This window comes from Mirounga leonina, unplaced genomic scaffold (assembly GCF_011800145.1).
Source record: "Mirounga leonina isolate KUSES-001 unplaced genomic scaffold, KU_Mleo_1.0 Mir_150, whole genome shotgun sequence".
Lineage (NCBI taxonomy): Eukaryota > Metazoa > Chordata > Mammalia > Carnivora > Phocidae > Mirounga > Mirounga leonina.
In genome coordinates this window covers 35344828-35370456 of record NW_023270374.1, presented here as the reverse complement: position 1 = coordinate 35370456, position 25629 = coordinate 35344828, and the positions used below count along the sequence as shown (strand labels likewise).

The window sequence follows — 25629 nt, the reverse complement described above, 5'->3', positions numbered from 1 at the left end:
AGTGATCTCTGGGGACCTGCCTGGCAGGGCATCAAAGAAATAAACGGGACAGAGACTCGGGGTTGATCGGGAGCGGGCGGGCGCGCGCCGGGCGGATCCCTCGGGGTTTCCAGCCGCGTGGGCGGGCGCAGCGCCCCGAGGCCCAGCTTTCGCAGGGGAATTCCGGGCGGGGTGCGGCGGCGGGGCGGGGCGGGGCCGGGGCGGGGCCGGCCACCGCCTATAAGACGGGGCCGCACGCCCGCCCGTGCCACTCGCCTGCGCGCCCTGTGCGGACCGCGGTGCCATGGCTCTCGCCCGCCTGCTTGCGCTGCTGCTGCTCCTCGTGGGCGCCCCCGCCACCGCTGCCGAATCGGTAGGAACTGGGGGATCCCGGGGGGCGGCCCGGTGCCTCCTTTGTTCCTGGGGGCCTGGAAAAGGGGGTTCAGGGGGCCGCGCCTTCCCCAGCTAGACGCCGAGGCCGGGGAAACTTTGCTGGAAACTTGGCTCTGGGGTCACGGGGAGGCGCCGGGCCGGGGTGGCTCCCCCGCGCGAACGTGCGCCCCAGCCTGTTGCTCTTCCCGCCTCCCCTGGCCTCGGCCCCGCCGCGCGCTCCAGGCTCGGACGTGACTAAGCCGGTGTCACCTCTTCTCCCCCCACACTCGCGCCCTTCCCTGGTGATCTTGGGGCAGGCTCCGAGTCCTGGATCCCCCCTGCTCGCCCTCCGTAAGCTCCCACAGCTGCGGCTCTAGAATCCTACAGGGCCTGGGGACGAGGGGGCTGCGTGTACTCGGAACGGGGAGGGGGTTCGGGTGTGCGGGGGCCATGTTTCACACACCGGGGAGTGAAGAACTGAGCCCTGACCTCAGGTCTGGCCCCAGCCCTGCCACTGGCTTGTGACAGAGCAAGGCCCTGCCCCTTTTGAGTGTCAGTTTCCCCATCTGCACAACGGGCTTGGGGGAGCGCCGCAGGAGATGACCAGTGCTTCTTTAGGGTCCCTACAAAGTTGGGACTCTTGATACTTCAAGAGCGGACGGGAGGGATGGTTTGGGCTCAGCACTTCATCAAAGAGTTGAACCTCTGCGTTCTGCGAGAATACTGTTTATTTCTGCTGAACTGCGCACGGGAAATCGGAGTACCCACCTTGAGTGGGGTAAAGGGGTTTGGGGGAGAGAAGGTCTCAGCCCCGAGAAGCTCTCCTCACTGCCCGCCGTTCCCTGTCCTAGTTTACAAAGCCGTAGGCCACCAGAAGCTCCATTCATCCCAGCGGCCAGTGGGGGGAGGAGGGTGGCAATTTCATCTAGGAGGTTGGGTGGACGGGAATTGATGGGAGAGGCTATCGGACCCCCCTCCAAGAACCCCAGCTCTGTGCCCCCTTCATGCCCTTAAGACCCCGTTTTTAGGGGGAGCAAGTCTGTGGAGTTTAATCATTGTCGATTCCTTTATGGGACTTCTTTTTCTCTGGGCTTAGGGAAAAGTCCTGTCTGCCTGGCAGCTTCTGTTGAGGAATGAGACCCTGAGAATAACCTGCCAGCACAATTGCAGGCCAGCAGTGATGATAGCAAACATTTAGCGCTTATGGTGTGCTTTATGGTGTTCTAATAGCTTTTTACTGGCTGTTCTAAGGGCCTGTCAACTAGCTTAATTCTGACAACCCGGCAGTTTACTGTTCTTAAATTGGTCCTGAGGCTGAGGAGGTTAGCTGACTTACCCAAGGTCGCACAGCAAATAAGGGTCTGAGTCATTCAAATTTAGGCAGCCAGGCTTCCAAGTTCCTGCTCCTATGATAAGCTGCAGTCTGATGTTTTCTGAGTGGCTGCCCTTGTCCCATCCTCAGGTAACTCAAGAGTTTAGAATCTGTTGAGATTGGGGGCTGGCCAGCCTCAGGAAATTCTGAGGTGGAAGGAAACGGGCCCAGAGTGAGATAATGACTTCCCCAAACTAAGGGCAACCTGACCGAAAGGTTAGTGTCTGAGCCAGGACTCCAACCTACACCTGCTGCTCCCTGGTACGATGCTCTGAACTAGGCGCTGAGAGATGTGTTGGAGTCAAGCAGCTGGGGAGACAGCTGAAGGAATGCCAGGTTGGGTCCTGTTGGCCTGGGCAGTGTGTGGGGGGAAAAAGAAAGGCCCGGGAGGTTGTGAGGTCATTGCGTGGACAGTCACATGGCAGTCCCGGTTCAGGGGCTGCTGAGTCTGCAGGTGCTTCAGGGTGAGCAGCAGACAGCTGTGTCCTGGGGGCCATCGGAAGGATATGGTTTGGGGAAGGGCAGCTGGGTCAGCCCTGCGCATGGTGACCCATCAGCTGGGGAGAAGTAGGCCCTGAGCAGCTGCTTCCGGAGAGAGGTGTCCTGGCGAATGTCACAGACCTTCCACCTCTAATTGGGTCACAGGGCTTCCCCCTTTCCCTCCCCTGTCCCCTTCCTGCCAAGGTTGTGGCCGGAAAAATCAGACCTAGTCATAGCTGAATAGATATGATGGAGAGGTCTGCCTTCTTTTTGCAGGTGGAGAAAACAGGCCCAGGGAGAAGGGATTTTCTTTCTTTCTTTTTTTTTTTTAAAGGTTTTATTTACTTATTTGACAGAGAGAGACACAGCGAGAGAGGGAACAAAGCGGGGGCAGTGGGAGAGGGAGAAGCAGGCTCCCTGCAGAGCAAGGAGCCCGATGCGGGGCTCGATCCCAGGACCCTGGGATCATGACCTGAGCGGAAGGCAGATGCTTAACGACTGAGCCACCCAGGCGCCCCGGGAGAAGGGATTTTCTGATTGCAGTTATGATTTGTTGAGTGCTTTCCAAATGCCAGGTCTGGTGCATTTTATCCTCATGAAAAGCCCAGCATGTGGGGATTATATTATGCCTACTTTACAGATGAGGGCACTGAGGTCTCCCTCCAATAGTGCTACTGAGGCCCTCCCCAAGTTTTAGGTTTAAGCCAAAGGCCTGCCCTCCCCTTGGATGGTACCCTACCCCCACCCCGAGGGCTTGGTGCCACAAGTTTTGGGAAGGGAACCCAGTCTGAGCAGCCAGCCTCTTCCCTGGCAGGGCTTGCTATCCCAAACCAGTTCTTCCTGTCCAGCTGGGAGCATTCCCCTGAACTGCCTTCCTGCCACTCCTTCTCCAGCCAATTAAAGATAACCTTGTTTGGGGAGCCAGACCACCCCCCCAGAGGTGTTGCTCCCCAGGGGCACAGCCTGCTGATGTGGCACCAGGCCCAGTGGGTTCTGGGGAAGTGTATTTTAGCTTAGAGATGTTTCTGGTCTCCTTGAGAATTCTCTCCTTGATTGTACCGAGGTAGCAGTGGGGCAGAAGCCCAGGGGCTCTGGGACCCTTGAGTGGCCAGTGAGAGCTCTTTGGAATTCTTAGAAGCCCAGAGAACCACTAAGGATATTTGGGCCATGGTTTAGAGGGTTCTGTGAGGTTGATATTCCCCCATCTGTAAAATGGGGTTTGAAACAAATGACCTTGAATGCCATTTTCAGCCCAAGTATTCTGTTAATAATTAAATACCTACTCTTTGAAAGGGACTGTAGAAACCTTAGACATCTAAGGCATTCCCTCCCTTGAAGAAACTTAGTTTGTGAGATAATTAATACATATATCCCACCAAATTCTGAGTCGTAAGCCCAGCCCTCCCCATCCCCATCACACATACCACTTCCACCCACACCGGGCGAGGGCGTGGGGGTGGGAGGATTTCTGCTCTATTCATCTTCAGTGAAATACTTGTCCCTTAGTTAGTACTCAGGAAATGTTTGTATGAATGAATAACTTCATGCATGTAACTTCCTTCTAAAAGGTGCATTGAGGTTATTTATCACTAATAGGAAGGTCTTCCAGGGATATTGTGAGGTAGGTTTTATTATCTACATTTTTACAAGAAACTGATGCTCAGAGGTAGACAGTGGCTTGCCAAGGTCAGAACCAGGTCTCTCTGATAATACAAGGAGTCTGGTTTTGAGCATTTTCAGAGAACATTCCATATGAGGAAATTGGCTGGGTTTGAAGGCAGATAACTTGAGTTCTGCTTCTGAACTGCAAGGTGACCTTGAGCAAATGTGCCCTACCTCTGGGTTTCCGTGTCCCCAACTCTATAATAAGCCCACCTTGGACTAAAGCCCTCCAAGGGTCCTTCCTGCCCTGAAAACACACCCGTGGGGGGAGGGATGCTTTCTTGGTCCCCTTGGTAAAGATCCTAAACAAGAGGAGAAGCTGGGGGGTGGAGACATTCAGCTCCCGCCATCCCCAGCTCCTGGAAACAGAGGGCTTTTCCAAGGACTTGGAGTGCTGGGCTGTCCTGAATGAGGAGCCATGAAGAGCCAGGCTGGGCTTCCCGCCCCAGTTCCCTCTTGGGAGGAATTGGCTCCTAGTTGTTCTCAGCCTCCTGGACTGCTGGGTGTGATTTCCAAATGACCATTTAAAATCGGGGGAAGGGGCTGGACAGGGCCTGTGATTCACTGGAGGAGAGTGGTGGCTGGCCTGAGTCCCCCATTTCCTTTCAACCTCTTGGCTCATAGGATGACTCTGGTGGGGGTGTTGGAATGGGCTCCAGAGTTTACCTTGTCCTCTGAGAGCCCATTAAAGATAGTGTCTCAGCGCCCCAGTCTTTGAGGGGATGTACAGGAAATGCTAGTCCTAGGCCTCAGACCTTCCCAGTGCCTTGCCTACTGGTGGGCTTTGACAGGGTGCGAATTCAGCCAGTCTTCAGAATTGGTCTTCGGACCTGTGCAGAGAAGGTAGCGTTTTGTTTGCCTGAAAGCTCTTGAGCTCCTAGAGCAGGGCTGGGGCAGCCCACATACGATGGCACACCTCAGGAACCTCTGATTTCTCCGATGCCCTCTTCTTGCTGTCTGGAAGTGGCTGGGGCCCGGCAGACCTAACTTGCAGGGGTGTGAAGTCCACCCCTTACTAGCTACATGGCTGTGGGCATGTCACCCAGTCTCCCTGGCCTCTGCTTCCTGGGAGTTGTGAGGCTGCTAGGAGGTGACAAGGCTGCAGGTAAATCTCACTGGGAGGCCGCATTCTTAGTGACAGGGATGCCAGGTGGCCCTGTACCTTTGAGGATCCCACTCCCAGGGCCCTTGGAACACTCCTTCCCTCCCAACAGCTGCAAGGTGGGAAGGGAGGAGTCCAGGGTGGGGCCGATAGAGTTCAAATCTCCTGTTTGTTTGTTTCAGAAGTGGGCTGTTTGCTAATTATCAGATCTGTTTATATTTAAACAAGAACCAGTTCTTGGGCGCCTGGGTGGCTCAGTTGGTTAAGCGACTGCCTTCGGCTCAGGTCATGATCCTGGAGTCCCGGGATTGAGTCCCGCATTGGGCTCCCTGCTTGGCAGGGAGTCTGCTTTGCCCTCTGACCCTATCCCCTCTCATGTGTTCTCTCTCATTCTCTCTCTCTCAAATAAATAAATAAAATCTTTAAAAAAAAAAAAAAAGAACCAGTTCTCAGCAGCCCCACCCCTCCTGCTGGGATCTGTAGGAACCCCTCGCTGAGCTGTTTGCGGCCTGGAGGGGGATGGGGGTTTGCTAAGGGTACAGGACCACCTGGACAAAGCCCAGAACAGGGTCACCCTCCTCAGTTGGAGGGGCAGAGTTTCTAGGCCTACGGAGGCTGAGTGAATTGCAAGGAGCACTCTGGCCTTGGAGAGGGGATTTGATGGTGGCCGGGAAGGTACAGTGTCTGAAAAGACGGTAGATTTTCAGTACATGGGCCCCTAGAGAGGGAGGAGAAGGCCTGTGTCAACAGTTGGGGCCTGATTTAACCCTAGTAGTACTGGAAGCCTGACTCACTGGTGACCTTCAGGAACGTCCCTGCACCTGGCCAGGCCCTTTGGCCCTGTCTGCTAGAGGCAGGGTGACTGGAAGTGGGTACATTTCACAGCCAGAAAAACCTGAGTCACCATCCCGGCTCTGCTGCTCACCCAAGGACATGCAGTTAGTTAATAAGTCACTTCACCAGTGTGTCCTCAGTAAAACACCCCTGTGTCACTCAAGGGTCATAATCGGTGTTTGGCAAACTTGTTAAGTGCTGGCTTGATCTTGGTTTATTCTTAGTGGCTAGACGAGGGCTCTTCCCCGGGGCCAGATGTTGGCTTCAGGGAGGTGGTATCTGAGTGCATGCCAAAAATGTAAACCGGTAGTTACAGTTCTTGGGGTTCAAAACTTTTTTTATCCTTTCCAGAGGGCTCCAGGAGTCCCCAGGAGATCACTTTGTGATTTGAACAGTTCTTCCCAGCTTTGGCCTTCTACGGTACCCCCTACCATCCCTGCTACTTTTTTTTTTTTTTTTTTAAAGATTTTATTTATTTGACAGCGAGAGAGGGAACACAAGCAGCGGGAGTGGAAGAGGGAGAAGCAGGCTTCCCTCAGAGCAGGGAGCCCGATGCGGGGCTCGATCCCAGGACCCTGGGATCATGACCTGAGCCGAAGGCAGACGCTTAACGACTGAGCCACCCAGGCGCCCCTCCCTGCTACTTTTTACCACCTCGTCTGTGCCCCCAGTTACCTCCCCCACCCTCTGGCCAGTCCCTCCTACTCAGGCCGCCCCCCCCAGTCTGCCTCTCCCCTCCCCCACCCTGTAGGCTGGGAGCTCCGCTTGCCCCAGTTTTCTCTGGCACAGAGGCTGGCTAGTCAGGTGACACCTGGGGTAATGGAAAGGGGAGGCAGGGAAGGGCTGGTGAGTGTGGAAACAGTGACTTGGTGGAGCCCGCTGGTCGCGGCCAGGCCTGCAGGGCTGGCTGTACCACTCGGACCTCAGGCCATGGGGGCAGGGATGACCCGTGGCCAGTCACAGGGAGTGGGGACACTCCTTGCCCGGGGAAAGACCGGCTGGGAGACGTCTGTGGGACAGACTGACCTGGTCTGGAGCAGTGGCTTCCTCACGGGGGCGGGTTGTGGAAGGGGGAGGCTGGGAAGGGGCAGGAAGCCAGCACCCAGGGCTGATCTAATCAGCCGAGACAAGGCTATCGACTTTGCTCTTGAGAACACAGGAGGCTTGTTTACGTCCCGCCCGTAGATCCAGCAGGGACTTCGGATCTGCTGCCTAGATTACAAGTCCCAGCTTCAATGCACTTCTGTCTCTGCGGCCCTTGGGGAGCCAGCCCCCTCCCAGCTGTCTCCAGCGGTAATCGGAGCAGTGCCCAGCTTGGTTACCAGGCCCTGAGACAGACAGAGGCTTGTCTCTTTGAGAACCTTTTACAGGTGGGCAAACTGAGGCCCAGTGGGGAAATCTCCATCACCTGCTGGCAGGAGGATGTCCAGAATGCAGGACCCCACCCCCAGCCCCATTCCTAGCTGGCACCCCAGCATCCTGGAGCCCTTGCTGTGGAATGGTTTGCCCTGGGGGGGGGGGGGGTTGGTGAAAAGTTGGCTGCTGGCAGTGCCAGGCCTGGCTTCTCTCCTGAGTGATTGTGTTCAGAGTAATCCGACCTTGGAGTGGGCAGAGCTGACATTCGAAACCCCCCCCAGCCCCACCCCCCACCCCCAGACCTGGCTTAACCCTCCAGGTACCAGAGCACTGGCTGTGTGTGGTTTCTTTTTGCCTTTTGGATTTTTTTGTTTTGTTTTGTCCCCAGGGCAGGTCAGTAAATACCCCGGGGGGTACAGGTCCCCCAGTAGAATGTCAGGCGTCTCTGGTCACTTCCGTTTGCTCCTTTTGGAAAAATACAACTGCGTTTCCTATGCCTCTGTCGCCTTAGAACGAGTGCTCCAAGTTGTGTGGTCTCTGCCCATCTCTGGGTCCTTTGCAATTGCAAGGGACCTGGTCGGTTGTCCCAGAAGCAAAATAAATACCCATTATAGGTATTTATTCACGATTTGCGAAGCACAGCCCTCCCCCCCTCCCCCGCACCCCGATCCACTGACCACCTTCTTTCTAGCAGGGGAGCTGCTTCCACAGCTTGTCCCAGGTCTCTCTGACCCTTTGAGCACTAATCCCTTTAGCCAGAAGGGAGGCAGGTGGGGATTGATAATAGCTGCTACTCATTGAGCACCTGCTGTGTACCAGGCCATATGCTGGATTCCTTGCACACACTAATGCATTGCACTTAATCCTCATCATCCTGCAGGGTGCTCCTAGCCCTGGGTACCGAAAGAGAAAGCTGAGGGTTCAAGATGTGACGTAGACTCCAAGACTCCTGCAGTTAGGAAGTGGCCAGACTGTACTTTGCTTGTGGGTCACCACTCTGCTGGCAGATCCTTCCTTTCTGCCGAGGTGTAGATCTCTGATTTGCTCATTCTGGGGGGTATCTGACCCTTCAGAAAGGGGGATGGGGGAAGACAGTGATTGTACCAGAGGCTGCTTTTGGGGATCTCCGGTCAGAATCACTCTGGTGGATTCAGTAGCTGGAGCCCAGTGTCCTTGCTCCCCCACCCCCCCTTGAATTTGGCTTGCACAGTTGTCTTCTGGTCTCACCTCCTGAAAGAAGGGTCAAGTGTGTCCCTGACCCTACCTCTGCTGGGGAGGAGCCTGAGGGCAGAGCTGGGGGAGGGTGGGGGGAGGGGGAGGCTCTCCTCCCTCTTTTCCTCCCACCAGCCAACCAGGCCTTGACCCTGAACTTCTCCCTGGTGCCCCAGCCAAGTTTTTGTTCTTTTGTTTAAGCAATATCAGTTTCACCTTTGTTTGCTCCCTGGTGGAGCCTGGCCTGGCAGTGTGGGGTCGGGGTGGAGAGGAGACGCGAGGGTGGCAGTGAGAAATCTGGTTGTGGCTGAGGCATGGTCTTGAGAAAGATCTAGGTTCAAACCCCAGCTCCGTTGCTTTCTAGTTGTGTGACTTTGGATAAATGACTATTGCACCTGAGTTTCTTGCAAAATGGTTGGAGCACGTTACAAGACCGTTGGGCCGTTGCAAATGAGCTCATAAAGGGAAGACTCCAGCTTGGTGCCTGGCTCGTGGTGGATACTTGAGCTAGTCACCCCAGCCCCTATGCTTTTCCCTGGTGACTGAAGCTGTAGGACTTTGGGATAGGGTTGGTGACCTTTTCCTAGCTTCGTGCCTATAGTGTAAGGACTGGATGCGGAATATGTCTGGAGTGACAGCTGTGGCCTGTGGGTTTGCTGAGACCCTTTGTTTTGCAGCCAAAATCCTTGAAGCAGGGCGGGGAGGACAACTCCAGCCTCAAGCCAGGAGACCTAGGTTCTAAGTCCAGCTCTGCTGCCAAGTGCTTGGGTGACCTTGGCAAAGTCCCTTGTCTTTTAATCTGTTTGCTGGGTTATAAAATGAGACCGTTGGGCTCAGTGACCTCGGATACCTTCTGTTGGCAGGTGTTAGTTCCTTTGGAACAAAACAGCACCTACCCCCTCTTCTGTGGATAATCTGGGAAGGCATTCAGCATCTCAACCCCCAGGCACCAACCCCAGGTGTCCACCAGCCCTGGGGCAAGCAGGTCTGTGGGACCCAGGCCCACTGACCTATTTCTGTTGTGGTCTGTGAGAAAAGAGACCCGAGGGCCCAGAGAGGGTGCCTGTGTGAACACACAATCCACAGGCAGGGGTGGGGGTGAGTGGAGAATAGACGGGTAGCTCAGCTGGGAGCAGGATCAGGTCCTCTCTGGTCAAGGCTGGGTCTGGCTGCTGAGTGGCCTCATTCTTCAGATGTACCCCAGACTGAATGGGCCTTGTCTGCAAAGCAGGTAAGGCAAGGGAGGGCTGTTGGCATGCCCATACACACAAAGGGATGCTTGCCCATAATGCTTGCCCATTGCTGACCTAGTCTTAAAGGGTTCCCACGTGGGAATGTCCCTCTTGTCAGGAGTCATGGGCAGAGAGGAACAGAGAGGGTGCTTCTGGAGTGGAAGAAAGATCCGCTTTCCTGTGCCCTCCCATGGGTACGCCCCACAAAGCTTCTTCCAGGCCCTGGACTTGCTGGAGGAAGGCACATGGGCCCCTGTAATGCAGCCTGGAGAGCCCCAGGATAGGTGTCTGACTGGGTCTACCCCTGGCCGTGCCCCTGACCCCTGGTGCGACCTTAGCCAAGCCGTTTATCCTCCCCAGGAACCTGGTATGGAAAGGAAGGGGGAGGGATCACCAGGCGACCCCTAAGAGGGCTGAACTGCCAGTGAATCTGGGTTTCATCTTTGGTTTCGAGACCACCATACCTGCCTCCTCTCTTCGCCTCTGTCTGGCTAATGAGAAACGGAGCTAGTAACTGTCAGCCAATCAGCATGCTAATCCCGTGGGTTGTTTTGAAACACCCCTTAACACTTTCACATAGTAAAAGAAGGGCAGGATGTGTAAACAACATTCCAGGGCTTCGGGGAATAAGAACCCTGTGGGGCGGGTCTCCCGCCTGAAACTGCCCAGCGTTGGGACCCCAGCCCCTCTCTGGAGGACTTGGAGCTGTGACTCCCATGGGAGTCTCCAGGCCAGGTCGACAAGTGGCCAAAGTACCTTTTTTCTCTGCTGGGCTGGATTTGACCTCCACTTGACAGGGCTCCCTCCCAGCTTGGGTGGCCGGGCACTCTGTGTACATGCGTGTTCATGCAGGTGTTCATTCGCATGTGACTAAAGGCTTGAGTGACCCAGGCCTGGGTTCTGGTCCAGTGTGGCCACTTTCTGCCGATGTGACCTTGGGCAAGCCACTTAACCTTTCTGAGGCCCCCGTTCCACTTCTGCCCACTTCTGCACAAGATCTATCAGGAGGACGTACTTCATTTGCTGAGGGCTCAAAAGGTCCTGCTCTTTCAGATTTGGGCCCTGGGGGAATTCGCGGCAGGAGATGGGGGTAGGAGCCCAGGGACCTCACCCTAGGGGACAGTTTTGCAACCACCACGGAGGAGCCTTCCTCCCAAGCTGCCAGACCGAAGCCACAGGCACGGGGCTGTGTGCGGGGGCTGGAATTCCAACACCAGCAGCTCAGCAGCTCCTGATTCCCAAGTCATGAAGTCATCCCCAGCCAGGGCTTAACCCCTTCTGGCTCCCCACCCCCATGTGTGCCCAGTGTTCAGCAAAGAGTCTCCCATCCGGTGGAAGAGGGCTGTGTGCCCACTGCCTTCTCCCCTGGCCTGACCCTCCTCCCTTCCGGGAATCCAGCCTCTGCCCTCTCGGGGGTGGAAGAGGGCATGACAGTCAGGTCCTGCCCACCTCTCCCCAGAAGCCAGTGGAGGAAGTACAGAGCCTGGGCCTCTCCTGCAATGCTTACCTGGTCCTAGGAACAGATATTCCTCCTCAGGCTACCCCCTTCCCTGGTGTCACTGGCAGTCTTAGCTGGGTGAAGGACAGCCTGGGGCAGTCAAAAAGACACCTGGCCTCTCCACTCTGAGTTGTCTGGCTGACTCAGTTATGCGACCTTAGGCAAGTCACTGCCTTGTCCAGAGCTCAGATTCTCTCAGATTCTGTGAAATGAGAGCATGGGACCTCCCTGGCCTCTGTAACTGGAATTCTGGTGGTTCTGAGCAGAGCCCCAATATCCTACAGTTAGGGGCTCTGGGAAAGAAGAGGAGAATGTTTAGAGGAGATGTAATGTTTAGAGGAGAATGTAAGAGGAGAATGTGTATTGAACTTCATTGAAACCCTAACTCTTTTGGCAAATAGCAGGCACTTTAGTATTTGAGTTAATGGGGGGGGGGGGGGGGAATGAACTTTGCTCTGGGCTGTTCTTTGGGAAGCCTCAGCCCCAGAGCTAAGAGGAAGGTGGTAAGCATTCTGAATGTTTCCTACCCTTGTGAGCTCTGGGGAATGGGAACAGAGTAGCTGATGTACTTATAGGACCTTGGGGAAGTTTTTGCCTCCCTGGACCTTGTACTTTCCCTTTGAAAGCTTCTTGGTGGAAGTGGGGTTTAAGATTCTGCTGTGATGTGATGGGCTGGGTCCCCGTGCGGTAGGGGCTGAGGACATTTGTGGGTGCTGGAGTGGGTGGTCCATCCACAGGATGCCTCTCTTGCCCTCCCCTGTGCTGGTACAGAAGAGATCTATGGGAGATGCTGGAAAGCTGAGTACAAGAGTGTGCTTACGTACTTGTGAGTCACCAGGTCTGCAGTGCCTGGCCTGAGGCTGCCCTGGGGCGTGAGTGAGCCAGCCCTGGCTGTCCCAGCCCAGTCTGAGTCAGCTGGGAAAGATGTCCTGGACTGGGCAAGACCAGAGCCAGCAGCCCTCTCCCTGCCTCGGGTGAATCAGCTGTGACTTTATTTGCATCCTAGAACCCTGGAGCGTCATATCCTCAAGCCTGTGTGGTTCTGCATTCAGGCAGCTCGATGCTGAATTCTCTCTTTTCGACCTGCTACTTGTGTCAGAAGGAAATTCCCAGTTTCCTCTTTTGTAAAATGAGGTTAAAGACATGCCTTTGGTGGTAAGAACAGGGACTTACACATACTAATTGCTTAGTCAATAGTACCTAGTAATATTTAATGTTCTGATTATTACCAACTTTATGATTTTTATTAGCCCAGGATGGGAAAGAGATTTGCCTAAGGTCACACAGCAAGTTAGGGACCAGGAGGGGTGGTCTCCAGGTTCTGGCCTGATTACCTTCCAGCACCCCAGGTTATCTTACTGAATGCCCACTTCACTGCCTTTTGGGGCTCAGGGGCTGCTGTAGAGCACCAGGGGGCTACCGATGTGGCTGACGTGACTCCCTTTTTCACCCTAGATCCGAGAGACCGAAGTCATCGACCCCCAAGACCTAGAAGGCCGATACTTTTCTGGGGCCCTACCAGATGACGAGGATGTTGGGGGGCCTGGGCAGGAACCTGATGATTTTGAGCTGTCTGGCTCTGGAGATCTGGGTATGGAGGATCTGGTGGGCAGCCTGGGCTCATGGGGTTGGAGGGAAAGTGGCCTTACCGAGCACAGGGTAGTGAGCTCGCCTTGAGACTTGGATTTGTGTGGGGGGTTTCCAACAGTGCTCTTCCCCTCTCAGAAAAGAGGAAACAAAAGTAACTATCAACCCTTTTCCATCCCTGACAACCCTCCTTGGGTGAGTTATTTGTTGCTTGGAGTTCATTTGTAGCTCTAGGTTTTCTCAGCACCAGCCTGGACCTGTCTGCCTGTGGCTGGGGGCCTAGTGGGTGTGGGGCTGGAAAGAACTGATAGTGTTTTCTTCTTATGAAAAGGAAAAGGAGCAGCTCAAAAGCCTGGGAGCATGTGTGGGCAGAGGTGTGAGTGGGGACCCAGGAACAAGCTCCTGCTTCAGAGGGGGGCATGGGTGAAGGGGTGCAGGCCTTGGGTGGCTGGACTGGGGGGGGGGCGGGGAGGGCAGGGCTGTTCATGGTCTTCTGTGACTCCCTGGCTCAGGCTGCTGCACAGAAGCATCCTTCCTCCGTACAGAGTGCTGTGATGATCTCTGTGACCTCTGAGCCTTGGTTTCCAAATCTGTAAAATAGTAAATCAGTGTGTTGGGGATTGGACTGAGTTAAAGCTCTCTTGGCACATATACGGAGCACTCAGGATATATTTCAATGCTGCAATTTCTAATATTTAATATTACAGTCTAGAGTCTTCTCAAAGGAATCCCCTGGGGATCTTATGAAAATGCAGACTGATTCAGTGGGCCCAGGAATCTGTATTTCTAGCCGGCACCCAGGGGATGCTAGTGGTCCCTGGATCCATACATTATGGAGCAGGGGTTTGGAGCTGACAGCATCTGCTCAGCTACCTGCTGAGCACTTGTGAAAGAACCAGAGAGCCCAGTCTTCGGAGCCCATTTTACAGAGGAGGTGACTGAAGCTGGGGTGGGAATGGTCACTTGCTGTACACTGAGCATTTGAGGGCCTAGCCATGGCTGAAGAAGGGGGAGGTCCTTTATCTAAGGGGAAGTGACCTCACACTCAGCCTTTCTGACCTTCCAGATGACTCAGAGGACCCCCAGATCTTCCCCGAAGTAATCCATCCTCTGGTGAGTAATTACATGCTTTTGCCTCTCCCCACTTGCTCCTCTCCTACACCTGTTGAGAAGGGCCCATAAGTGAGGGTCTAACCTCTCTCTGCAAGAAAGCTTTTATTCGGGGCTCTGGCTCCCTGGGGGCAGGCACCGCTGTGGGTCATGGGTAGGCCGTCCTCCCGGCAGGGGATAATCACTGTCAGCACTTAGATGTGTTTCCAGCCCCTTTTCTGTGCATTTCTAGGTATTTCCCAACATTAATATCAAGTTGTATATACAGTTTTGTGTATATAAAGTGGTCAGGAGTTTGTGAGTTTATTTCCTCACATGATTAAATGTGCTTCCTATTCATTTTTATAGGCCGCATCATCATAGTTCACTGCTTTTCCCTTTTTGATGGAAATGTTGTTTCTGATTTTCTGATTTTCTAAAATTAGAACACTACAGCAAGCTTCTTTGACTCAAACCTCTGATTAGCTCCTTGGGACAGGGTCCCAAGCAATTTCTGCAGCTCTGCCACACTGCCCTCCAGGGTGGTGATTCTCGAATACCCACTGACCAGCAGTGAGTGGGATCACGTGCTTCCCTGCGTCCTTGGTCACATTATTCATTCCCCATTTGGGACAGACCTGGAAAGGTGGAGGGTGAGCCTTCGATGGCATCGTTGTTGAGAGTTTGGTGCTGCTTTCTGTCCCAGGACCCCCTGGTTCAGCCAGCAAGATGGCAAAACAGACTCCCTCCCTGGCTGAATGCTTCTGTCCCCTGCCCCAGGTTCGTCCCCAGACCACGCTGAGTGTTTGTCTCTCCTCCTTCCACCCCATGCAGGTGCCTCTCGATAACTTTATCCCTGAGAGGGCAGGGCCTGGGAGTTGGGTCCCCACCGAACCCAAGGAATTGGAGGAGAACGAGGTCATCCCAAAAAGGATCTCATCCTTTGAGGGGGACGAGGACGTGTCCAACAAGGTGTCCATGTCCAGCACTGCGCAGGGCAGCAGCATCTTTGAGAGGACAGAGGTTCTGGCAGGTAAGCTCCTCACCAGAGACTTAGGAGGGGAAGAGGACTCAGAGGGAGATAGTGTTGTAGACACGGATGCCTCGGGCCCCAGGGTACCCTGGAGACTCAAGGACTACACCTCCCTAGGGGCTGGCTCTGAGTGGATGAGTGGCCTGGTGGAGCCGAGGAAGAATTGCATATCAAAGGCTTCTAAAGAACAGCCTGAGAGTCGGTCACTTGCCTTAAGTCCTTCGGTCTTGTTTTAAAAACATTTGCACAGCCTGGGGTTGGTACCTGGGGAGTTAATTATTAAACGTTAACTTCCCATGAAAGCCCATTAGGCTGGCTCCCCATCCCCCTGCTCTGTCACTTGATGGCCTTGTGACCTTGGCTGAGAAGCTTTCCAACCCCAGTGGGGAGGTGAGCCCCAGTTTCCTCCTCTGTAAATGGGTACAATTCTACCCCTTGGGTTGGTATCATAACTCCATGAAAATTAGAATCTGAAGTAATTTGGCCAACTGGAAAGCGCTTTTCTGATTTGTGGGTGTAATCTGTCATTGAGTCTTCACTGACTTTTCATACTAGGTGGCATACCGGGATCCTTCATATGACAGATTAAGACACTGAGGCCTTGGAGAGGAGAGAGGTTCAGGGTTTGGCCTGACGTGAGAGCCGCAGGGTTCTTGAATGTGGTGTGCTATTGTGGAATCTCTGTCCCAGGGTGGGGCATCAGGTGTGGCCTTCATCTGGGGTGGGGACGGCTCCCTCTCTCCTTCCCTGGCAGCTTTGGGATCACCGAAGCTTCGCGGGGGCGGGTTGTCAGAGGGAACTCTCTCTCTGGCCAAGTTTTATAGGCCAAGGGCCTGTCTGCATGAACCAGCCTGGTGAGTGGCTGCCCTGGGCCCAGGCTCAGTTACTCCTGTCTCCTGGCAGCCAGCCGGGCCAGCACCTCCCAGGAGGCTTGAGGTACAAGGAAAGAGCCCTGTGCCCTGCATTTTGCAGATAAGGCTCCCTGGGAATATAACCCCAGGTGACGTTGGGCCCAGCTCAGCCCTGACCCTGGCCTCCTGATACCGGAGCCAATGTTCTTTCTCCTTTACCTTAGCTACTTGCTGAGCGATGTAAAGAGGGGTAGGGGGTGCTTTTGGAACCAGAGGGGCCCTTAGAGACCTTTTAGTCTTCTAAGCTTCAAAATATTTGGTAAAAACCTCCCCCATCTTTTTCAAACACAGAGTTTCACTTTTAGCTGGCATATGTGGGGTCAGCCTAAGGTTTTGCTTTCACCAACTCAGGGTTTTGCTGCTTTTAAAGAAAAATGTAAAACCACTGATCTAGTCCAACCATGTGTGTCTTATAAATGGGGAGACCGAGGCCCGGAGAAAGCAAACCACTTGCTTGGGTCACATAGCAAAAGACAGAACCAAAGCCAGGTCATCTCTTAAATCTTCCGATTGAGAATTAGACAAGCATAAGATCTTCATGTGAGAAGTTATATTGTTGCATTCGTTGGGGTGGGACCTTCCATTCCAGTAGCATCTCAGTGCACCTGGAAGTTTCTCAAGTGCTTACTAGATGCCATCTGATCCATGTGCCCCCCCTCACCGAGTCTCCACAACCCTATGGGACAGGTATGGTTGGCTATCTGTACTCTTACAGATAAGGAAACTGAGGCTCAAGAGAAGCCAAATCACTTGTCCAAAGTCACAAAACTAGGCACTGGTAGCCCCGGCATGTGAACCTAGGACCACAGTCACTTTTGAGACTGCCCTTGAACCTTAACCTGGTGGAGAGTCCCAGCACTGACCAAGGTCCTGATAAGAGGCGCCTGGGGTTATGAGAGGGGAAAGGTGATAAAAACAGTCATGGAGTTGGGATACCTCATTCCATGTGCTTTTTCTGTATTTCCTGGGGTCATTTTGTTGCTGCTTTCTCATATAGAGTTTTAGCAAGAAAGAACCTTACTGGGCTCCTCTGTTCCATTCTGCCCCCATTCTGTGCATAGATTGGGAGTATGTGCAGGGATGGAAAATTAATCTCCTTAGCCGTAGAAGACCGAATTAGGGGACTCAATCTGCCACAGCAAGGATTCTGTGAGGTGTCCCTGCCCCCTCAGCATACAGGATAGAGCCCTTCAGGTGGCCTGGCATGCTGCAAAACAGCTGTTCGCCTGAGGTTAGCAGCCCGCATCTGCCTGATGCCAGTAGGCAGCCTTGGCCGGTGCTCCTCTCTGAGCTGAATTGGGAGAGTCATTTCATAAGCACTTCGCTGTTGTGCCAGGGTCCAGTTCAGGGTGCTAGGGACACACATATAAACCACCAAGGTTTACAAGTAGTGAGTACCAAGGCTCTGCCATGCATTGTTCTAAGCACTTTTGGGGGGTTAATTTATTTCATCCTTAGGACTGATGCGTGAGAAAGGTCCTCCGATTTCTGTTTTGCAATGAGAGAGAGGAAGGAACCTGCCCGATCACACAGCCAGTGATGAGTAATGGGAGTGGGTCTCAGGCCTTAGCACACACCGAGCTGCACACGTAGGAGGGGGAGCCACAGTGTGTCACTGTGACAGACAGCACGGCCATGTCCGCGTGTCCGAGCTGTGTTTGGTAGCGTGCGCCTGTGTGCATGGAGAACGCGTATGCCCGTCTGTGTAGGTGCTTGCACACTCAGCTCGCGGGAGTGCCGGGAGTCTGTCCGGGCAGATGGTCGCAGCCTGCCGGTTTGCTGGCTCCCGGCGCAGTTAGTGCTAAGCTGTCGCTGGGGGGTGTGCTTGGCTGTGGGCTCCAGCAGGTGCGGATTGGAATGGTGGCTTTGCCGCCCTAGCGCTGTGGTCTTTGGTGACTTACGGTGACCCCCTGCTGTCTTGTGAATGAGGTCATGCCGAGCACAAGCAACAGCAAGGGGGAGCATGTCCAGCTGTGAGAGAGCTGACTGGGGGGAAGTGGCAGTGTACCTGAGGTCCTGACCCACGGCTCTCCCCATTCTTCCCCTGCAGCTCTGATCGTGGGCAGCGGCGTGGGCATCCTCTTCGCCGTTTTCCTGGTCCTGCTGCTGGTGTGCCGCATGAAGAAGAAGGATGAAGGCACCTATGACCTGGGCAAGAAACCCATCTACAAGAAAGCCCCTACCAACGAGTTCTATGCCTGAAGCGCCCACCTGGGCACTGGCTTGGACCTCCATGGGGAGGGAAGCCAAAGGATTTGGAAGGGTGGACGTTAGGGTAGGGGGAGGGCAACCTAATGCTGACCTGTCCGCATCTCCAGCTCTGATTATGTTTCAAGCGTCAGAAGAGACATCATCTTCTGTTCCTGCCTGCCTCTTCTTGATTCTCTGGGCCTCGGTTGTCCCGGCAGAAAAATAGGGTTACACTTGGCCTTGCTGAAGGCAGGTCTGGGATTGGATCATTTCTTAATCTTATACTTAAAATGTGGGCCCAGCTTACACCCTATCCTGAACATGCCTCACCCAGAGCCCCTCTGAAGCTGGGACAGGAGTCCTTCTGGGCCTCTGCCCCCAGCCAGCCTTCTCCCTCCCTCTTGTGAAAAGGAGCCAGGAGAAGGAATTAGAACCATCTGCACCTTGACATGTGTCCGTCACAGGGCACTTGTGATCATACTACAGGAGTCTGGTATACCTTGGGCCATTCTCGGCTCTTTCAAGTGACTTTCTGGAAATCAACCTTTTTTATTTGGGGGAGGGGATGGGGAAGGAGGGAGGGTGGGAAGAAAAACTGAAAGTTCATACTGAAATGGATATGCAGAGTATTTGCAAATCTATCTTAAGCGGGGTATTTTTTTCTGAATGGTTCAGTCCTTGGTGCAGAGCCTCTGCCTGGGCAAGAGTGTGCCCATGCTGAGATGTTCTCCGCTCTCTTGCACTTTCCACAGTATCTGCTAAGTTTGTATTTAATGTTTTTTTTATTTTTGTTTTTTGAAAATGAGAGAAGAGACGGAGACACGATTTTTAATAATTTTTATTAATTTTTTTTTTTTTACTATTTATAGCTTCAGACAGGGCCTTCTTCCTCTTTTTCTTTAAATATCCTCCCCATTTTTGGGGGCACCTGGGTGGCTCAGTTGGTTAAGCGACTGCCTTCGGCTCAGGTCATGATCCTGGAGTCCCGGGATCGAGTCCCACATCGGGCTCCCGGCTCAGCAGGGAGCCTGCTTCTCCCTCTGACCCTCCCCCCTCTCATGTGCTCTCTCTCTCAAATAAATAAAATTTTAATAAATAAATAAATAAATAAATAAATATCCTCCCCATTTTTTTTTTTTTTTATACTTAACACTCCCTCAGCTCGTGACCTTGGCCCTTGCTGAAGCTGCTTCCTCTAAGAAGTAGCTTTTGCTGAAACAGTTTTCTAGCAGATCCCAAAATACAATGTTAGGGGATGGTGGGAATATTTGTATCTCTTTTCTTGTAATATATTATTATTCTTCCTTGGTTCTAGAAAAATAGATAAATATATTTTTTCAGGAAATAGTGTGGTATGTCCCATTTGAAGTTGGCTGGATAGTTGAGTGAGTGGAATTTTGTTTGGCTGAGTGGGTTTTTGCCTCTCTCTCTCTCTCTCCTCTCTCTGTTCCTGGTGCCTTCTCCTGATTGGGCTGGAATAGTTGAGGGTAGACAGTTCTACCTTCTTTCTAGCTTCTGCTTTGAGCCCAACCGGTGTTCCTTTGTTTGCTCTCTCCGAATTTATGAGAAAATTGGAGAGCTGTGCTATCCGCTGCGGTGGCCGCTGGCCACGTGCGGCTGTTCAAATCCGTGAAAATCACCCAGAGTTAAAAATCCATTCCTCATTTACACTAACCACATTTCATGTGCTCATTTGCCCATGTGGTTCATGGCTGCTACAGTGAACATGCAGGTAGGGACCATGTCCACCTGTTGAACCGCAGTGCTGGAGAACTAAACTGGCTTAACACGTCCCAGCCCCAGCCTTGCGGGGGTGACCTTGGTCTCTCTGGGCAAAGGGGGAGGGGGGCTGGGGGAGGACTGACTGGGCCCTGGCTTTGGATCTTGTTATTGGTGACCCTCCCCCGCCCCCCGCCCACAAAGAAGAGGCCTGGTGGCTTAGCCTGGGCAGGCTGCATCTTCTCCTGACCCCACTGGTTGGGGTACGGGGGGAGTCACCCTTGCCTCCTGCACCCTTCACCACCACAACCCAGGGTCCCAGCTGGCTGGGTCCTCTGCACTGCCCACCCCACCAACCCCTCTGCTCTCCCTCTGGCTGTGTTGGGAGTGAGCACCTCTTGTAGCCACCTCACACTGTTGTCTGTTACTTAATTTTTTTTTTTTTTTTTGATAAGAATAAAACCTGGTACTTTCTAGATTGCCTGTCTCTCATTTTTTTTATTTTCTGTCATTTTAAAGTTTGTAAGAAGTCATCCTTTCTGGGTTCTGTATCCCTTGATAGCAGAGACGAAAGAAGCCAAGAAAGGGCGTGGAGAAGAGGAGAGGCAGAAAGTGCACACGGCGGCCTGTGGGCTTGTGCCTGCCGTGGTGTTCTGTTCAGATGGCACCTTGTTTCAAAAACAAACACAAAAATTCCTTGGATTAGGTGCCAACTATAGAAACGAGGATGTTCCCCATATAAGTCCAGATTCCCCACTTCTCGAGGGGAAAACCTCAAGATTTGGCCCCTCTCCAGCCTCTTGGCCCCGTTTGGAAGTTGCCCACAGGCAGGATCCTGTCTTAGACGTGGGTTCTCTGCCTCGCCACAGTCTCTGTCCACCTGCTATCGCTCATGTTGCCTGCTTGGCCTCTGCAGACCCCATTGATGCCTGTCTTGACCCTGGTAAGAGCATTTTTACCAAGGCGGAGACCTGCCCTTACTTGTCTGCAGAGTTAAGCCTTAATTCCCGGGCCTTGGGCTTTGGGGGTCTAACCTTGGTGCCATGTTGTCCAGTGCTTGGCTGGGGTCGGGAAGGATACAGTGGAACGGGCAGTAGAAGCAAACCCTCCCGTCACACACGTGTGCCAGAACCCATTCTAGGCTTCAACATGGGAACCCACTTCATCGGCACAGCAACTCTGCAAAGTAGATGCTCGTAGTGTCCCCATTATACAGATGGGGACGCTGCCGCTGAGAGGTTACAGGACTTGTCTGAAGTGACCCAACTTAGCAACGGTTGACTTGAACCCAGGCACTTGGGCTCTGGAGGCTGCCCACAACCACACTGCCCATCAGAGGGTTTATGTGGCCCGAGGCCCTTCCATTGGAGGCTGCTCGGGCCCGGCTAACCCCCTCTGAAGCGGCGAGTCTGGTCTCAGGTCCCTCCCAACGTCCCCACTATGCCTGGTTTTCCTGAGTCCCGCGAGGCTTGGGTGGATCTCTGTTCCTCATAACTTGGTTCTCGCAGAAGTTTCTCACGTCTGCTAGACCTGTGCTGTCCAGTACAGTTGCTGTTGGCCAAGTGGCTATTGCAGTTCAAATTAATTTTTAAAAAGGAAAAACTCAGTTCCTCAGTTGTGCTAGCCGCATCTCAAGTGATCAACAGCCACGTGCAGCGGCAGCTACCCTGGGCCATGCAGACGGAAGCAGAACATTTGCACTGCCTCAGAAATCTCGGTCAGGTCTATGTCGGGTGATGTGAGACGGTGGCTCAGGGCCTCTGGACTTGGATTTCAGTTTTTTACCAGCCGTTCCCTTGCGCGCCAACGGCCTGCAGGGGGGAGGGTCAGAGCTCGCTGTGCAGAGGTGCTCAACAAAAGGCACTTTATTCTCATCATCAGCACCATCTTTTGGGTGAGGTATTAGCTCCAGCAGGCCCCTCGATTGCCTATCACTGTGCAAAATTACGCCCAAATGTAGAGGCTTAGGACCACTATCTCACAGAGTTTCTGCAGATCAAGGAATGTGGGAGCTGCTGAGCTAGGGGGTTGTGGGGTCTCAACGTTGTAGTCAGAATGTTGAGCAGGGCTGCAGTCATCTGGAAGCTTGACCGGGCTTGGAGGACCCACTTCCAAGGTGGTTGGCAAGCTGGTGCTGGCTGTTGACAGGAGGCCCCAGTTCCTTGCCATGTGGACCCTCAGGGCCGATTGTGTGTCCTCATGACATAGCGGCTGGCTTTTCCCAGAGAGTGATCCAAGGGAGCCAGGTGGAAAGTATAATGCCTTTTATGGCCAAACCTCAGGTCACACACTGTCACTTCCACGAAGTATCCTATTGGTCATACAGGTCAGCCCTATTCATTGTGAAGGAGTCTACACGAGGGCAGGAATGCCTTCAGGAGACAAGACCCCTTAGAAGCCATCTTAAAGACTGGTTACCATATAGCCTGGCTGCTGGTCAACTCTGGACAGGGCTTAATTTCCCTAGAGCACTAATTCTGAGGGCGACTTGGGATGATATTATTTCTGAGAATTGGGCACAGGATGCAAAGTTGATTTTAGACAATATTAAGCCATTTTGTTCTGATCTTGCCATTGTCCTGAAGCAGGAGAAGCATGGATCCCTGTATGGGGCAATTCCTTCATGGGCCATGGGGAGGCCTATGGGCCAAATAGATTCCCCCTTGCCAGGAATTTGATAAGTCGTTTTGGGGGGTGGGAGAGTCAGAATTCTAAAGTGGCCCCCAAGAATTCTTCCCCCTGTTGTAGACACCTGTATATTCCTTCCCCTTGAAAGTGGGAAGGATCTGTGAACATGATGGATGCCACTTCTATGACGGGGTTACATCAGATAGGAAAGGCGAAGAGATTTTGCAGAGGTAATCGAGGTCCCAAATTAGTTGATTTTTGAGTTAGTAAAAAGGGAGATTACCCTGGGTGGGCCAACCTTAATCATTTGAAAGCACGAATAAGAGGGTCTGGAACCTTCCCGGTAAGAGACATGCTCTCCTGTTGGCCTTGAGCTTCCATGAGTTCTATAGCTACAAGGACATGAATTTTGCCAACAACTGTGAGCTTGGAATAGGACCCTTCGCCTCAGACAGACTGCCCTGTCAGTTCTGGCTTGCACCTTGATTATGGCCTTGGGAGACCCTTAACCGAAGACCCAGCTAAGCTGTGCTTGGACTCCCAATCCACGGAAACTGTGGGACAATAGACAGGTGTTATTTTAACCTGCTACGTTTGTGGTAGTTTGTTACACAACAAAGAAAACTAACACAGGAAGGTCACTTGCCTCCTCTGCACCATCACTTTCCCCATCTGTGAAATGGGGGTTGGGGGGAGCGCAAGGTCTGGATCACCTCTAAACGTACTTCTGGAGTAATGACAATGACAGCAAGGGTCCCTTATAAAGTGGTGACAGTGGGCCAGGCCCTGTTGAAAGTGCTTTACATATATTGGTTCTTTTCTTCCTCGTGACGTCTTGTGAAACAAATACTACCCTTTTTACAGAAGGGGGTACTGAGGCACAGAGAGGTTAAGCGACTTGAACTTGCCAAACCTGCCCGGCTTCAACATACAACTTTGCCTCCAAGATGGCTGTTGTCTGAAAAGCCACCGTTTGCTCTGTGTTCCTTGGTGTGTTTTGTTTTGTTTTTTTAATATTTTATTTATTTATTTTGATAGAGAGAGACACAGTGAGAGAGGGAACACAAGCAGGGGGAGTGGGAGGGGGAGTGGGGGAGGGAGAAGCAGGCTTCCCGCCGAGCAGGGAGCCCGATCTGGGGCTCGATCCCAGGACCCTGGGATCGTGACCCGAGCCGAAGGCAGACGCTTAACGACTGAGCCACCCAGGGGCCCCTCTGTGTTCCTTGGTTTGAAGGTGATCCCTCTGAAAATACATACGAGTGATTAGTGTGAGGAGAAGGGGATAGATAGATAGATTCCAGGACAAAATCAGCCAAGCCCAGGACACCCCTCGCCAGGATGAGGCGCTGATGGCCCACTTTCACATACCAGCCAGGGTTGCGGAGGAGAGGAGGAGCTTTAGAACCAGATGGGGGCTTGGGGATGAGCTCTGCAGAGTGGGCTCCACTTCAGCACTCTATAATCAAAGAGAATCCATAAAGAACTTGGTCACAAGGCTCTGCCTTCCCCTAGAGCTGTGCCTGCCTCCGGGGTCAGCAGCCAGCCCCAGCAGGTGTTTACCATTTCTGCCCCTGAAAGCATTATTTGCCTACTTCCCCGCCTGCCTTTGTCCCCTGGGGTCAGGAAGAGAGCCAAGCCTGCCTGGTGGGCCTTTTTTTGGTGAGTATGGTCAGGGATTACTCTTGCAAAACTTAGTGGATATTATCTTATTGGTTTCATTCCCCTTACAGCTGTTTCCTCCCTCCCTTGCTGTCTTCATGGTCTGTGCCCTCAGTAGTCTACAGTCTTCCCCAGGGAGGAAGGTGTCAGAGAATTCTACCCACACTGCAGTTTTAAGTTTCTCTTGGAGAAAACCCCACTTATAAGAAACAAAAGAGAGAGAAACCCAAAGGTCAATGCTTAAGCCTGTAGGCTAGCTTGTTCATGGTGGAACCTCAGGCAACAGAAGAGCTGGTAAGCTAGGAGATTTTAGAACCGAGATTTTGACTTTATTCTCACTCTGAGAACCTCAGAGTCCCAGATTTAGCATCCGGAGTATAGCATTTAAATTAGGCTCTGCCATCAGTCTGTTCTCGGAGCTTCATGGGCCTTCTCTCCGAGCCTGTTTCCTCGTCTGTAAAACGGACTACAGCAAGGACTCTCAGCCCTGTTCTGATCCCGACAGTGTGAAAATGTTAAGATTATCTTTTAAGACCCTAACAGTTCTTGAACGAGAAATAAATGAAAACTTAACTCTTGGGCGGGAAACAGTGCCACCTGCTGGTTTCACTTTGCACTTGCAAATATCTAAATTGCCAATGCAATGTGTGGCATATGGTATTTATTGAGCCCCACTCAAAGTTCAAGGTATGCTAATGCGCCCTCTAGGACACAGCCATGAGCCTCTTTCCCCATGAACTCACGGTCTAGAGGGGACAACTGACACGTACATAAAGCTCTTTGATAGAGGGTGGGTGGTGACATGGTCCCAGTGAAGTGCTCGGGGAACATGGGGTGGGGCCAGGGCATGTGAATTGTGCAGTCACTCAGGGCCCCATACTTAGAAGGGCCTGCCTTGATTTTATGCCCTGGTGTCACTGTCTTGAAATTCTTAATAATTTTTGAACAAGGTGCCATACATTTTCATTTTCTTCTTCTTCGTTTTTTCCCCCATACATTTTCGTTTTGCACTGGGCCCCATAAGATGGGTAGCTAGCTGGTCCTCCCCTGGGGAAATCTTGGAAGAGGAGACATTTGAGCTGGATTTGGAGAACAAGGCAGTAGGTGGAGGGAGAGGAAAGAAGGAAGGCTATTCTAGTGCAGAAGGCAAGATGGAGAGGTGGAGTGCTTAGGCCTCTGTGTTGGGGAGGTGTGACGGGGGGAGATAGAGGGTGCGTTGCTGTGAGGGGTGGGCAAGGAGGGGACTGGATGTCAGAGGGACTCAGGGTCAGGGCTAGGACGACCTCCAAGCACAGAACAGCAGCTGGAACGCAGAAGACAGGCCAGGGCTGGAGCTGTGAGGTCACAGACGTGCACGTGGGTGCACAGGTGGGACCAAGGGCCCTACGGTGCCTGGAGGGGAGTGCCAAGGAAGACAAAGCTGCACAGCTGGGCCTGGGCTCTCAGGCCAACCCCGGATCTTGGCTTCCAGGACTCCTGCCTTGTCAAGTGGCAGAGGAAGTCCTTGAGGGCCGCGCTGAATGGGCCCTCGTGCCCCAACGCCCTGTGTAGTGTGCGGTGAAACTCAGTCTCCCGCAAGTGGCTTCCTGCTTCAACAGCATCACGGGGCCGTGAGAGCAAACTCTCGTGGGGCGGGCACTCGAGTCGGGCTGTTTCCCGTTCAACTTGTTCCGTGCATTCCTGGGCCGGGACGCGTTCTCAGGGGCCACGAGGG

The 25629-nt window shown here is 53.1% G+C and overlaps 1 protein-coding gene across 2 annotated transcripts; it reads left to right on the top strand.

Moving 5' to 3' along the window:
- The first annotated feature begins 253 nt into the window (after positions 1-253).
- On the top strand, positions 254-18082 carry SDC4 (syndecan 4). 2 transcript variants are annotated; one of them, XM_035006401.1, is made up of 5 exons: positions 254-352; positions 12555-12690; positions 13753-13799; positions 14610-14808; positions 17770-18082. In XM_035006401.1, the coding sequence occupies exons 1-5, from the start codon at positions 284-286 to the stop codon at positions 17919-17921; spliced, it is 603 nt and encodes a 200-aa protein (XP_034862292.1). In that variant the 5' UTR covers positions 254-283; the 3' UTR covers positions 17922-18082. The 2 variants fall into 2 exon arrangements, with proteins under 2 accessions (XP_034862292.1, XP_034862294.1); XM_035006403.1 differs by lacking the exon at positions 17770-18082 and adding an exon at positions 17178-17262.
- Positions 18083-25629: the final 7547 nt, after the last annotated feature.